This window comes from Cynoglossus semilaevis, chromosome 12 (genome assembly GCF_000523025.1).
Source record: "Cynoglossus semilaevis isolate Cse_v1.0 chromosome 12, Cse_v1.0, whole genome shotgun sequence".
Classification (NCBI taxonomy): Eukaryota; Metazoa; Chordata; class Actinopteri; order Pleuronectiformes; family Cynoglossidae; genus Cynoglossus; species Cynoglossus semilaevis.
The window spans coordinates 13,507,039-13,521,887 of NC_024318.1; the positions used below are offsets into that span (position 1 = coordinate 13,507,039).

At 39.6% G+C, this 14,849-nt stretch overlaps 2 protein-coding genes across 6 annotated transcripts in view; one reads left to right on the forward strand and one right to left on the reverse strand.

Annotated features, from left to right (window-relative positions):
• arid4b (AT-rich interaction domain 4B) overlaps positions 1 to 8,490 on the reverse strand; it is a 42,718-nt gene extending 34,228 nt beyond the window's left edge. For 3 of the 5 annotated variants that reach the window (XM_025061058.1, XM_025061057.1, XM_025061056.1), the window contains exons 1-2: positions 8,321 to 8,490; positions 4,168 to 4,216 (exon numbers count right to left, since the gene is read on the reverse strand). In XM_025061058.1, coding sequence (XP_024916826.1) covers positions 4,168 to 4,173 — 6 coding nt within the window. In that variant the 5' untranslated portion in view covers positions 4,174 to 4,216; positions 8,321 to 8,490. The remainder of the gene's footprint in view (positions 1 to 4,167; positions 4,217 to 8,320) is intronic. The other 2 variants (XM_025061059.1, XM_025061055.1) reach the window with 1 other exon arrangement.
• Positions 8,491 to 8,892: 402 nt separating this feature from the next.
• ggps1 (geranylgeranyl diphosphate synthase 1) overlaps positions 8,893 to 14,849 on the forward strand; it is a 7,524-nt gene continuing 1,567 nt past the window's right edge. The window contains exons 1-3 of the mRNA XM_008322348.3: positions 8,893 to 9,192; positions 10,122 to 10,214; positions 10,751 to 10,821. Of these exons, the coding sequence (XP_008320570.1) occupies positions 10,142 to 10,214; positions 10,751 to 10,821 (144 nt within the window). The 5' untranslated portion in view covers positions 8,893 to 9,192; positions 10,122 to 10,141. The remainder of the gene's footprint in view (positions 9,193 to 10,121; positions 10,215 to 10,750; positions 10,822 to 14,849) is intronic.

Sequence of the window (14,849 nt, forward strand, 5' to 3'; positions counted from 1 at the left end):
GAACACGCAGCTTATGTTTTTGTGTCGTAGTTCCATTTTCTCCTTAGTTACAATCAACAGTTACTCACAACCACACTGTCTGAACTTTCATGAACTAAGCCATGAGTGAAAATATAAAACCTGTTCTTTTTCCCACTAAAATATGTCAGCTGTTAAAGCAGACCTGCTGCTATCACAACAAGTACTGTACAAAATTCTCAAGCTGTATCTAGTTTAAAAGAAGAACGTGGTATTTGTGCATTTTCTTGTTTTAGAATTTTTTTAAAGGCAATTGCTGCTGTTTTTATTTTACTGTGAAAAGCGTAGGAGGCAGGTCTGTTACACCACAGATCATAATAATTGTAGCATTTGAATCTAGTTTATGTGACATGTGTTTTTGACTGTGTTGTTGACTCTGTTTAAACTTGTGTTATTTGTGTAATATTTGAAAACATGTCATGACCTGATTCACACACACACACAGATAGATATGTGCGCTCACACACAGGTGAGCATGCACCCTCCAGAAGACACAGAGCGCGTTACTGTCCGTCTACCCCCCACCATATGCTCCCCAGCCGTAAACCTTGGAGAAATGCTGAAACATATTTGTAGATTCCATAAAGGATTGTAAAACTTGTCTGCCAACATCAAAACAACTAATGGTCACCTTTTTATCGCTATAGGAATAAAATGATAAATGGTTGAGTTGCAGTTAGTGTGCTGTAACAGACAATGTGATATCAACTTTTTCAAAACATGTCCAAAAACAGGTAAAGTTTTGGTTTGAGTTTGCTAGAAAACCAAACAAATTTGAAATTCTGATGAAAAATGTCAACCCAAGTAAAACATTAGCATTACTTAGCAAATCACTTAACATGATAGGATTATGTAACTGTGACTTAACTGTGAAAAAAATACTGTTACTTAGGAAAGTGGGAAAATAAAATAGTCTTCAAGAAAATAAATCCACTAAAATGTGCTACATTCAAATGTGCAAAATATTTTCTGTTCACTGTAACAACAATTGACATACAAATGTGTGGACTACACATGCCACAGATGACACCCTGATGTATTATAAACATTAATATTTGACTGGTTGTATTGTGCCCAGATCAATGGGTCTGTAGGCCAAACAAAGAAATATGCAAAAGGCATGCAGTAAAGAATTAAGCTCTCTCTCCCAGCCTCGCTCACACGTACAATAATCCCACTGTGAATCACGTCTTTGTCCAAACCAAAATACCAGGGACTGTTGCTTCAGCATATTTTGCGGTGTCAATGTCAGAGCCACTTCATCTGGCAACTTTTTGGTAAAAAATAATCTGGCAACTTTCTGGTAATGCCTTTGTCAACATAAATTCAACATAGAACAAAATATTTTGCAATTTGTGCATCTACCTTGCAAGTAATACTGCATGAGTTATAAATACTCTTTGCAGTATTTGTTCCCAATATTTTTTTATTGTAAATAAACAACACTGTAGCATCCCTGGTGGCTTCACATCAATAAAATGAATGCAATTAATTCTGCAGGTGAAGTGCTTTATTTAATTTTAACAGCAAGTATTTTATTTGTCTGTGTAACTTCGGAGAAAAAACAGAGAGTTGCCTTAATAACCAAACTAATGCAGAATTTTCATGAACTTCACAGCAGCCTCTAACTAGGATCAAGTTGTAAAAAAAAACCCACCAAATTTAAGATGAACCCATCTCAACAGAAATACAAAAAATGACACACACAGCAGATGCTCCAGTAATAAAGAGTAAGTGAGCGCTTGTCAAGCATCAAGAGAGCTGTACAACTCAGTAGCTGTGCTGAAAACAAATGGTACGGCACTAAAATCAAAATGCCAATGTCAATGTGAATACTCCTCTCCCTTTTGTGATTATGTGAACCAACACAAGTCAGCATAAGGCTCTAATGTGAGTTTACTCTGCCCAGCTGGAACCAATAACTGCAAAACAGCCACGGATACTAAATCCACACACAGTGACTTTGTTTAAATGTTTGTGAACAGTTCAGCGATAAAGCTAGGCTAGAAGAGGTGCCACATCCACAGCATGGAAACTAAACAGCAGAAAATTGGAATGTGAATTATGCCACACATGAAAAAAGACTATTAAAAGGGGACCAGCAAAAAACACGAGTGTGGTGTTAATGACCTGATGTCACTTCGTAGATTCAAAAGATTAAAAAAATCTCCTGGTTGAATCCATCACTGATCAGATGACTGGCTGTCACTCTCCATCTACAACTGGGACAGCTGTTTAATAATATATAATAGTACAGATTTAACTTCATAGGCTAAAATGTTAATCCAGATCAGCTGAAAGGTTTCTCTCTGATTTCCCCATTAGTAAAAGAAGACATGACACTGCTTTTCTTCTGTTAGCAGACACAAAAGTGTTTTTATGTCAGGATTAAAACCTAGAAATAATTGCTTAATCATCTGCCAAATTAACTTTGTCGTGTGTTGTTTTATGTATGTTTAGGAAGAGACTTTTAATACCCTAGATCACATGGTGTTAAACTCAAGCCCCATGGGTCAGATAGGGCCCATCGAGTCATTTTGCATGACCTGTGGGGACTTAAAAACCATTTAATTGTCTTACAATAAAGTTCATGTAATTAAAATGTTAAATGTATATTAAAATTTTTATTACACAGAGCAATGTACAATATATGTAACTTGAATAAGTAATAATCGATTGCGGAAACACTGATTAGTATTTAATGGAGTAGTTACATTTGTACAGGCTTCCATTTACGAGTGGCCCTTCAAGGGTAAATGTGTTGCTGATGTGAAAATCATTTTCACCGAGAGGCCCTGCCCTAGACCTTCTCCCCTCTTACACTACCTTTGGAGAGGAGAAGCACATGCATCACAACACAACAAAACATGACATGAGGTTAAATATTAAAGTGTCTCTCAGATTAGTCCCAGATGTAAAGGATGCAACAGCACATGATTGAAATGTCTTTTTATGGGCAATTCGATCACACAAAATGCGTCTGGTGTATTGAGGGTTAAATGTGTGTATTGGAAGATGACTGCAAACCTGACGCACGTTTTCAGACCGTCTGTGTCTTACTGCTTTGCTGACCGAAATGCATTCTTTGTCAAAGCAATCAGAATTTCATTACCTCTGTGCAAAACAAACAATTCATTTTAAATATCCACAAAATATCCTGCAGCTGAACTGAACACAGGAAGCCCACATTCTCCTCATCTCGCCTGGTTAAACAAGTAAAAATCTGGCAGCTACTTTTACATCTCATCACACAGCAAGTTGCACTTTTGCACTCTTTAATTACATATATTGTCAGATTGCTAACATTTCTATTAGTGTATGGTGGTATCATTAAATATACCACAACAAGCAGAGCACCATCACAGGCACAGTGACAGGCCACAACTCATGGGCTGGGCTGCATTTTAATTTGCCAAACTCTAGACTTCTATCATAAAGATCGGAACTGCTCACATATTTAACTATTTCCTTCACCTCGTGGGGCCTTTGGCACCACATAAAACAAATGTTATGTTCCAGATAATTGTTTCACCAACACTTGCTTGTCGGTGTCAAACCAATCAATTGTAAAGTGTAAGAACATATCCATAAGCTGGGCACTTACATATAAATAACATGTCAACACATGACACAATAGCCTGTAGCCATGACAGCAGTCACTGCTTAAACAATTACATTACATACAGAACAAGTCCAAAAACAATGGCAGCAGTGACTTTTCAGACCAACAGCCACAATATCAGCACAATGAAAAAGCCGTTCATTGTTACAAACAGATTATTATGCCCCACAGTTTTAACAGGGATAAAGACTAAACCCCGACTACTCAGCAGCTTTTCAAATTAAACTCATGCAATGCAAATATGACACAATCAAACCATATCACTGAACATAGTTCAATAAAAAAGCATGAAAAGGCATGGCATCAACATTACGCTTCTTAAATTATGTTTTAAAAAACAACAGAAACCACTGGAAACTGAATATCATATTAACTATATAAATACACTTCTTTTGCTATTTTCCTTTAAAACTTGAATCTTGTGTTTGAGCAAGACCAAATCATATATAAAACAATAAACAATAAAACATGACAGGCACAGCAAAGGGATGCAAACTCCATGGGAACAAGAAACAAAAAGTATTTACCTTCATCTGCCAATGTGTCCTCTGGGTAACCAGTGTGACGAATCGTGGGCTGCAAAGAGAGGTTAGAAAGGCTGTTACTGAAACAGTCATGATGACATCACTGCTCTGGTCCTTAAAGAGCAGGGTGATCATTGATCATGTGCTATCTGTCAAGACATGTTTCAATATTGTTTGGTTTAATTACACATACATGGTGCTGTTGATTATGTCATTATTCTATTCCTGTTGTTGCTGCTCTTGTGTTTGCTTTTTACCTTTACTTGATAAACAGGTTAACATTGTCAGTCCCAACTACAACATGCTAAAAATATAGTAAGAACACATTTATATATTTTACAAACAAACTAAGACCTGACAATTTCTGGGAAAATTTCTGTGAATTTCAGAATGCAAGGTTACTGATTGTGTTATTACACATGGTTCCTGTCAGTGTGGCTGTCAGTCAGAGAAAGTGTGTAATCATATGGTCATTTTCTGATATGATAATTAAAAAGAAAATTTCTAGGAGAGTAGGTGCACATTATAGAAAGGCAATACAAACAAGATCTGTACTTTAATAAGACGTTGTGGTGTTTTCACTGACCGACATTATTCTAGTTGACAAACAGTATCACACTTGACACTTGTCTTGTGTTGGAAAACGGTCCACAGTTATCTTATCTTCTTCCCTTCTTCATGATAGGTCAGACATATTTAATTCATCACACTGTCTTAGGGAGCATTTTTGATGCAGCAGTTGACTTTAGTAAGTGAAAATGACTCCCATGTGGTTTCATCAATCACAGTTGTATGGGGGATTTCTTAGCAACGCCAGCTAAGGGCTTAAAGGTCACGCATATTAGCAGCACTTGGCCTTGAACAGAGATTTTGATCGACTCACTGAATCTTTTTTTTATCTATACTTTTGTTAAAAAGTATATAAATTTGTTCGTGTCTACAATACACAAAACATTATTTTTCAAACTGACAATGGATTGACAGTACCTCACTATTAACATTTAACAATGAGCAATCAGTTTGTCAGCAAAAACATTAAAAAACACTTTTTTCCACTTTTGTCTGATAAAGTTCATGCAAATTAGGCCTACGTGACAATAACACACTGAAAGATGACAGATGTGTGAAAACTGTGAGGTCATGTCTATTGCAATAGTGACATTTATGAGCTTATAGTACATTATGTAATACTCTAACAACAGGATGACAGTGATGACATTGCACACGTACAGACTCCTGTTTTACTGAGTGGATTTTCTCCCCTATATTTTGTGATTTACACAATTTAGAACATGTTTTCTTAAAACTGGTACTGGCAGTCCTGCGTGGCTTCTTTTTGTATCTGGTGCTAATATCTTAATTCATATGGTGAATCAACAGGGATTATTTTTCCAGATGTTGTTAAAGTTAGTCACAGGAAGAGAGAGTCGTCTCTTTTATTATACCATTAATGCATCTACATTTTTGTATTAATTGACTCCCCAAAAGCTACATGAGCTAACGGATCCATGGGTTGCAGCCCTCTAAGTGGGGCACAGATATTGCGAGCAACTGCTGGAGAGGTCCATTTGAACCACTTTTACACCGAAATTAGCAGAGGCAGTCAACCAGTGTAAGCATGCCAGAAAGTGTGACTCCTGAAGTATATCTGCCAGAGCTGTTACAAGTTTGTATTTATTTGAATACTGCCAGGCTGAAGTTAAAAATGAAGTAGAGGAGGGATGTGTTATTGTGATCACTTAGATTAGACTTGTTGTTATAAAAGCCTGTGTATATTACAAAGCCATTTGATCTGTGTGGAAAAAAATCATATTGTTCAACAGTGTGAATTTGTCAATTTTAATCAGTGTATATATCTTTCGTCCAGACATCTTGACCATTTTCCAGTGCAGGTGAAACATAATTTAGTCACTCAATCAGCCTCTACATAATGATGCTGTTAGCTTTAATCAATAACAACTTTCCCACTTTTCTCAAGCACAAAAAAGTTCCCCAGAAACAGTGTTTCTGATTCATTTTATTTTGTTTTGATGTGGGGGTGCTTGAAACCTACCCATCGATAGTGCCAGCTCGATCTGCCACAACAAGACAGGGTTGTGTTATGATGACATCACTTGTTCTGCCCAGAAAAGGCTGGGCGGTGGATGATCACTTAACACGGCTTTCCAAAACACACTGTCTGCACATTAAAACCTGGCTCGAGTGAGGTTTCTTAGCCTGTTACTGAGTTGAAATGTCCTTTACTGAAAAAACCCAAAGCGATGCGTGAATGACGTGTCTATGGGCTTCAGTCCTAACAATATCTGCGTTACAAAGTAAGCCGTGTCAGGCTGATCACTCTCTTTCGCTCAGCCTTTAAAAGCCATTTATGTAATGCCCAGTGTAGTGCACTCAGTCAGCCGTCACACACGAGCTTGTGGCCACGATGGGCGAACAAACAGAGTAAAGCAGCCGCTGGCCACTCCGGCGACAGCCACAAAAGCACGGAGTGTATAGCAGGCGAGGCTGAAGTCACAGACACGGTGGAAGCCACACGCTGTTCGGATCTCCGCGTACAGCGGCAGCGTGGTCTGTCTGCACCGCACTGACTATAGCAGCACTACAGCAGAGGATGACGCCATTTCTGTAGCTGACAGTCGACCGAAAAGGAGAACATAAACTGTGGAAATTGCAGGATCGGTGCTTGTTATTCACCGGGCTCCTATCAGAGCTATTCCTCCCCCAGAGACCAGCCTTGTATTCTGTTGTTTTTTAAACAGGGAAACAGTTTCGACGCCGCCAGTTTCCCCTTTCGTTTCTCTCTCTTGTCTCGCAGCGCTGATCTCTGCGGAGAGAGCGTACACTCCACAGCACAAACGGGGCGATCACAACGCAACACTTTAGAGAAATGACATATCACATAAAAGCTGTGCAGGGGAAAACTCATTGACTAGAACAAAATTGGTTTATGGTGGTGCAAACCAGCCTATCTACTGAAAGTCACTTTCTTGTTCTCTAAATGTTCCCTTTTATCGACTGGTCTGGCATTTCGCTGACGGTTCACTCAGGAGGTTGTATCTCTCTAACAAAGAAACAAATCCACGGAGTGGTTCGCAACAAGGTCAAGCTGGAGGGAGACATCGCATTATTAAAACACAGCGTTTCATTGATAGAACAGGAGCCAAGGTCGCAGCCCTGGTCGGTGACTCTCTGAATGATCGCGGAGGATACAATGTCATCCGCCCCAGACGATTTGCTTACCCCAGCCGCTCGCTGCAAGACAGTGGCTGACCACCAGCAACAATAACACACACCGACCAGCCCCAGCCTCGACTGCCTCTCCCCCTACTGTTCCAACAAAACACGTTCATTGAAAGCACGGAGCCTTTTCAAGCTGTTCTGTAATTGGCACGTCCATGGTCCGGTTTAATCGTGGTGATGTTGCATGTCGCGGAAATGTACGAAACACAAGTCACGCACACACAACACCAAAGACTGAGAGAAAATAGTCCACCACACATGCAGTTCTATCGCTACGGCAGATCGAACCTGCAAGTTCTTCGACACAGGATATTAACCAATCCTTCTTCAACCCACACTGCACACAAGTCAGTCCCAGTGAAGTAAACCAACATCTGAGAACGGTGGAGGCACAAAAGGAGAAAGCATTTTACCTGTAAGAACTACACGGTTCGGTCGATGCACGACAAATCACATCCCGAGGCGACGTCAGATTTCTGCATAATGTTTCGTAATAATAATATCACTTTTGACGGCTAACAGAGATCAACCATGACAGGCGCTGCTCGACGACCAACCTCCCAGAGGATTCCTCCGCTCAACAACACAACACAACAGCCCGGTGCTCGTCCAGCAGCCGTGAAACTATTCAAGCCCGAGCAGCATAACCTCTCACTGTGCTCCTCAACCTCATTTGGCTGCTGGCTACAACATAACTTTGTTATCGAGCTGATCCAAGTTTATTTACTCTGCATTCTCGATCGCTAGTTTTTTAATCATCTGCTGCTCGGTGGTCCAATTCATTCATTTCCTCAAACCTCTCCTAAAAACATCACCGTTTTAGTTGACAAGTTAGCTAACGTCAAGGTTGGCTTGGACGAAACAGGAGCGAGCTGGTGAAAATGTTCAAAATATACCGTGCAAAAAGCCGACTTACCAATGCCGTCAAGTTGAGAAATACTTCTGTTTTTCGTCGGAAAGGTATTAGTAATCCATAGAATCATTTATGTGATAAAAACGAACGGTCTTGACGTCGTCCGTGTGCTCCCAGTTGATGTTGGATGCGGATGGGTAAAAGTCGTTATCGCACAGCGCTGCTGTTTGTCTTGAGTAGCTCCTCTGAAGCCGAGCTCTTTCTGTGGGAATGATTGACAACAACATTAAACCCGCCTTTCTCCAAACGCTGCAAGCTCACTGGGTAACAACGCAAAAAGAACCACCCTTACACTACATTATTGGTTGAACTGGGGGGAAAAACATCCACAGTACAGCGCAGTTTGGTTGTCGCGGTATAGCCAGAAAAATGACATAGAACTACAACCTACCGCGTTGGAGCGTGTAGATGCGTTTAATATATTGTCACAATTGTCCCGGCAAAGCGGAGACAAATATTTCCAGTTGTTCGAACTTAGCGGGAAATGTAGATATATAAATGTAACAAACAACTATCCGATGTACTCCGCGCCTGCTCTGTACGGAATCCGAAGCATATATATATATTACATTCGCCCTCACCGCCTGCTCTGGAGTCTATTGGGAGGGTGATTTTACACTTCCGTCATTGTAGCTTAGCAAAGCAACCGGTTTGTCGGGCAGTTACATTTGTAACAAAAAGAAACTAGAGCGATGATGTATCTCAACCGTAGCGCGTTCCTCTACTGGACACATTGGAAATAAAATAATTTTGGAAGTGGTGATATTATTGTACAGCGATTGTATCACTGTCTATTGTTAGCCTGTTAGCTTCCAATCTGTTTGTGTAACTACTACTGAGGAACGACGAGACGGCTTTCTGTTCTCATAACTAAGGTAAGTGGCGCTTGTTTACAAGATATTGGGCGCATTTTCAAGACTACATTTCTATGACTATTCCCGTGAGACTTCCGGCTGACGTTACAAAGAATGTGTGGCAGATACGCCTGGTGTGCAAGTCACAACTCCAATTTTGATTAAAACAATTACAAATTTAAAGAAATAATATGTCGTATTGAAGTCTACGTTGAAATAGTGTTCGTAATTCTTAAACGATTGATAACACATTGGGACCTTCTTCAGATGTATCTAACAATTACAATATTCAGACATTCAAGACCAGGATGAACGATTGTCTTCATAGATTAAAAAAAAAGACTAACGTCAGTGTGGCAATAAAACTAGGGAGGCGCTTCACATCACCATGTGGCACAAGGCTGTAGTGTAAGAAAATAAGGTCCATATGGCATGTATAGTTAGTTTTGTTTACATAGCAAATAGGACATGGATATCGCAAATACATTATACCATTACCAGAACAAATTGCAAATAAATATAATAAAAATAAAATGTATGTGTAGATCATCTGCAAGGAAGTCCATATTATCAAAACGTATAATTAGTGCATTCCAGTATTGAGATCACATAAAATACCAAATATTGTCACCAAAGCATGTTTGCTGTACATTTTGAATCCTGGGAAACTCTTAATAAACCCAAATAGCCCCACCCAAAGATCTTAGGGAGGTTAAGAGTCACTAGTCAATTCAACCTTGTGTTAACAAAGCTCAAATTGCACCAATGGCTGAGGTGCAGGTTGCATCAAACTCCACCACACAAATATTTGCATACATTAATCCTTTATAACTTACGTACAGGGCTTTTTGCAAAGCTCAGTTCACTGGAGATGCATTGCGCACCTGGCTTGTCTGTCAGTCCCTATGTTACTGCTGACAATTCTTTGTATTTTTGTTCTTGTTATACAGATTGTTATCCACTCAAAGCAATGGACGGGGACTCTGAGTCAGCCTCTGAGAGGATTCTGCTGGAGCCATACAAGTATTTGTTGCAACTGCCAGGTGAGAGTTTTCCTTGTCCTGAAAAGCAACGGTATATGATGATTAAAGACAAAGCTTACCTCATTCATCAGACCAAGTGCCTTAATCTGCAAAAGGCTGTGTTGTCCCTTCAGCAAAGGAATTGAATTTCTTTCAGTGTGACATTAAAATGCAGTTAGGATGCAATGAGCAGATTACACTTGAGTGTTAATACCTATTTTGAAATTGATCTCTGGCTATGAATTGTGTTTAAAAAATATATTTTGTGATGTTACAATTGAATGATTTCACTTTAACATGTCGCAGAAACTTTAGTACTTTTGTCAAAAAATGTTATCCAATATTAGAATATCACTCTGTCATTAGGGCTTACTTTAATATTTCAATCCAAATATTTCTTGCCATGTTTTAAACCAAGTGTTTTTGTAGGTCCAAAGGATTCGCTTCTTGGAAAGTATTTATTTTTTGGAAAGTGGTGTCTCATCAATAATGAAGCTTATTATACACCACTGTCTTTTAAAATGGTTAATGTTTTTGCTATTTTGTTGTTTTTGCAGCTAAACAAGTCAGGACGAAGCTTGCCCAGGCTTTTAACCACTGGCTGAATGTTCCAGAGGACAAACTGCAGGTAAAAACATCTATTTTGATCTACTGGAATCCATTATTCTCTCTAGTGACTATTATCACTTAAAATATGAAGTGCCTGTGGTCATTATTTACACCAGCAGTCATTGATGGAGCTATTAATGTATTTCCTCCCTAGATCATCCTTCTTATTATAATTGAAATGATGAGACTGAAATCCTTCCCACTGGGATTATAGTCATCACACCTCTTCTGTGTTCTTCACTCTGTAAAGGCTTTTTTTGACAAGAAAGCCGGTACAAGCAGTGTCACAATCTGAGGTGTCAACCCACTGCTCGCTGCTTAGTTGGGAAACATTAACAACGACTTGAATATCATTAAAAGCACTTAGTAGCAAAATAATGGAGAGTGAAACAGTGCCAGCCGCCGAGGCAATTATTAGTCACAATGCAAATAGAACGAGTCAGTGTAGAATAACATAATAATACAGTCCTGTTATGTGTAGCTTTCAAACACATTAATATAACAGGTTTCTGCTCATTTAAAACATCTTGAAGAAGAAAAAACATTGATTTATAAACATTCTTTGTCACATGATGTTTTTTTTATCATACTCTGTAGTACAGTGCACCTTAAACAACAGGAGCTCTGTAATGAACATGACAAGGTACTCAGGTAAAACAGTGACACAAAATTAATTTAAATTTTTTTTGAAATTTAAATGTATAGTGGTATTCTAAACATATGTAGCATTTCAAATCATATTTCTTCGAAGTAAAGAAATAAGCCACCGTGTAGGACAGATCATGATTATAGAGGATCACATTCAGAGGGTGTACGTACCTCAACTGGAGAATGTCAACAGATGTAAAAACACCAGTGAGATGAAGCAAAATGACATGTCAATCAAAAAAAAGCATATGAACAGGTTTGTAGGACAAACAGGTGCCTGGCAAAGTTTCCCCCCACCACCTTAGCTGTTCTTACCCAGTCTTCTGATACAAAAGCTCCATGTTACCCCAGCTCTACTCCAAACTCTCTGCAACTTTTGTCCTTCTTTAGTTTCCACCATTAAATCCTCACCTCTGCCGTAACTCTGTCCCTCTTACTTGATATCACACAACAGTTACAGATACAAACAACTATTCATGCTGCTTTTCTTCACTTCCCTCCGGCATCACTTTACAATCTCCTGCCCTCTTTCACAGGGCATTTCCTGCACACAATATAAACTTCCTGTGTGCATCTTCCTCCATTCTAGTGTTACTTTCTTGCGAACTACCTGTCAACAATGAACCCACACATGAACCCTCTGGAGATATTTGTCACGGTTCAGAACACAGCAACCAGATAGAACCAGATAGTCAATATGGATTTCAATGATGGACACAGTTCCATGCAAACTCTTACTTACTATGTCTTAATATGTTCAGGGTGCAGAGGAAGAACCATCCAAACAGTGTTTGAGTACACAAAAAAGTCTTGTCGGCATCTCCAAAATTAATTTGTATGTGCATGTAGTTGAAAGCACGAGGAGATATTTTTTTACAACGGTTAGACGTGACAACTGACCGGCATTGACTGAGGTTTGCAGCCTTTCAAGGCCTTCTGTAGTTTATCCTATTATTATCCTTTACGGGTTTTATATTGCTGAATACTTCAATATGTCCCCACAAGGAAATCAGGCCATTGACCTTATTATTCCGAACACACCAGGACATTAGCAGCTAAACTGTAGTCCTTCATTAAACATGATAAATACACCAATAAGTCTGTTACTGGAATGTGCATGCAATTTCATGGTGCCGTTCATACAGTAGGTGCTGTGGCTGCAGCTGTGGCTGTCAGGTCCCACAGGGTGTTTGTGGTTCAACGAGACTTAAATGTTTTATAAACCCCCTCCAAACAGAGGAGTCATTTTGCTAGTGCAAAGGCTTCCTGTCTCTAATGGACTCCATTCCCACCTCAGTCGTTAGACTCGCGAGGCATTGATAAAAATAAATGAATTATGCTTATTCAAGAGAATTGAGGAAATGTTGACTGATACAGATTAGGTGTTAGCACACAGTTATTGTAAGTATACATCTCTGTAGAACAATGCAGAACAACTCTATTGTATACATCTAAAAATGTCTCCACGACTTGCCATCTGTGAAACACACCCGACAAAAAATCACTGTACGCTAAATGTACATTCACATTTAATTCATTCATGTAAAAAATGCTTTGAATGAGATACAGGGTTGGATTTATATACATCCAGTGTTCAGTTGATGACTTTTTTTATAGCCCATTTCTTAGAAACTACTGTGGTTCCCCTTACAATTGAATTGAAATAAAACAACATTTATCCTGTTTAGCAGATTCTTAACTTTTAATCTGCCTTACATATCAAAGCCCCCCCCCAGACTCCACCACCACGACCACCACCCCTCCAGCGACTTTCTTCATCTCCACTTTCACTCTCACTTTCCCTCCCAGCGTGGCTTCTCTCAAAACTCCAGCGCGCACAGACTGAGAACACTCCTCTCATCATCATTAACACACTGCTGCCAAGAATTGCCGCCATGGAAACAACCGTGCCTTTAGTTAGATGAGGGCAGTGACAGTGGCACATTCATTCACCGGTCATTGCTTCTTCCTTTTTTTTCCCCTGTAAACCTCGTACATGTCTCTGTGTGGTGTAGTTCAGGGAAGATTGTGTGGGTTTAGGGAAATTCCCCCCTGTACGCATCAGTTGCCTTTGCAACCTTCAGCTGACTGGCTTCCTCTTGTTCTCCTTGTCAGTGGAGAAAGGTTAGTGTTGGTGCCGCCTCAGGCTGAGACAGACAGTTATGTTCTGAACACCACTCGTATTTTACAACCTGTAATGTGGTGGAGGATTAACATCACATGGAGCAGGTAATAAGTAATGATATAAGTGTCCAACAGATAACTTGCACGGGCAACACATTTTTGTTGGAGGGTTTGTTTGAACGTTATTGATCCCTTCAGGGGATGAAGCATTAAAACTACTGTTATGTTCTAAGTCTTTCTTTTTGAAACATGCACATAATTTATTGATTTTCCACATTCTATTCTTAACTGTCAAGACCAAATATCTTTAATTGTTCAAGAGTCAAAAACTTAGACTGTTGACTGTTGACTATAGTTGCTGCTGATTCTAAGTGTACTACAGATTGTAGTTACAGCCTTACACTTGAGGAGTCTGTGATGTACAAACCCCAGTCTGTTTGCAGCTTACTTTCATATCCTCAATTGTGGGTTTCTAATGTTCCACATTTTTATGCGAACTTTCACAGCGGCCGTGACCAACAACACCACTGTCTCCTAGTAAGAGGCTCACTGATGTTGCAGGGTGACCGAGGGTCGGGACACTGCTGAGGGAAAGGTTGTGTTTAGAGGATAAACTGCTCAGCTGGCACAGTCTTGGCCATCTGCCTGATCCACTGAGCATCTCTTTGTGCTCTCCAGCCTCGTAAAAACAGCTTTCAATACCAGGCCACACCACTTGTCTTCTAAATCAGCAAAGCACTCTAACAGGCTGCACTGCCAGCCCAGGACAGCAGACACCTGACGGCAAACCTGGCTGTTTGATGTCAAACATGGAACTGAGACAAAGTCGTCATCATCAGTTACCAGATTGAACTGTTGTCGTGGCGGCCTGTGACACATGCAGTTAATTTAACCAGAGAGCTATAATGAATTGATTTGGAATTGACAAACAGCTTAAATTACTGTGACATCAATTTTAAAAACTATTTTTACCCAAACATTCTCTGATACAAATAAACAGAAACAGAAGAAACAGACCGAGGACAAGTTCCCTGCACAATTTCCTGCAACACTAATTAAATGTTTTTAAAATAGTTTTATATATATATTTCATATTTTTTGTAGTATTTCCTTTATATTATAGCCTTTCTAAGAGCTTTGGCTGGCTAAGCCCTGCTGTGTCATCTCATATTGCTTTGTAATGTTATCACATCTCCTCCACTTATATTCATTCCCTGACTCTGGTTTTGACAGCCACGTATTGTGTCTCGTCTGAACAGTCGATTGTCTCTGAAA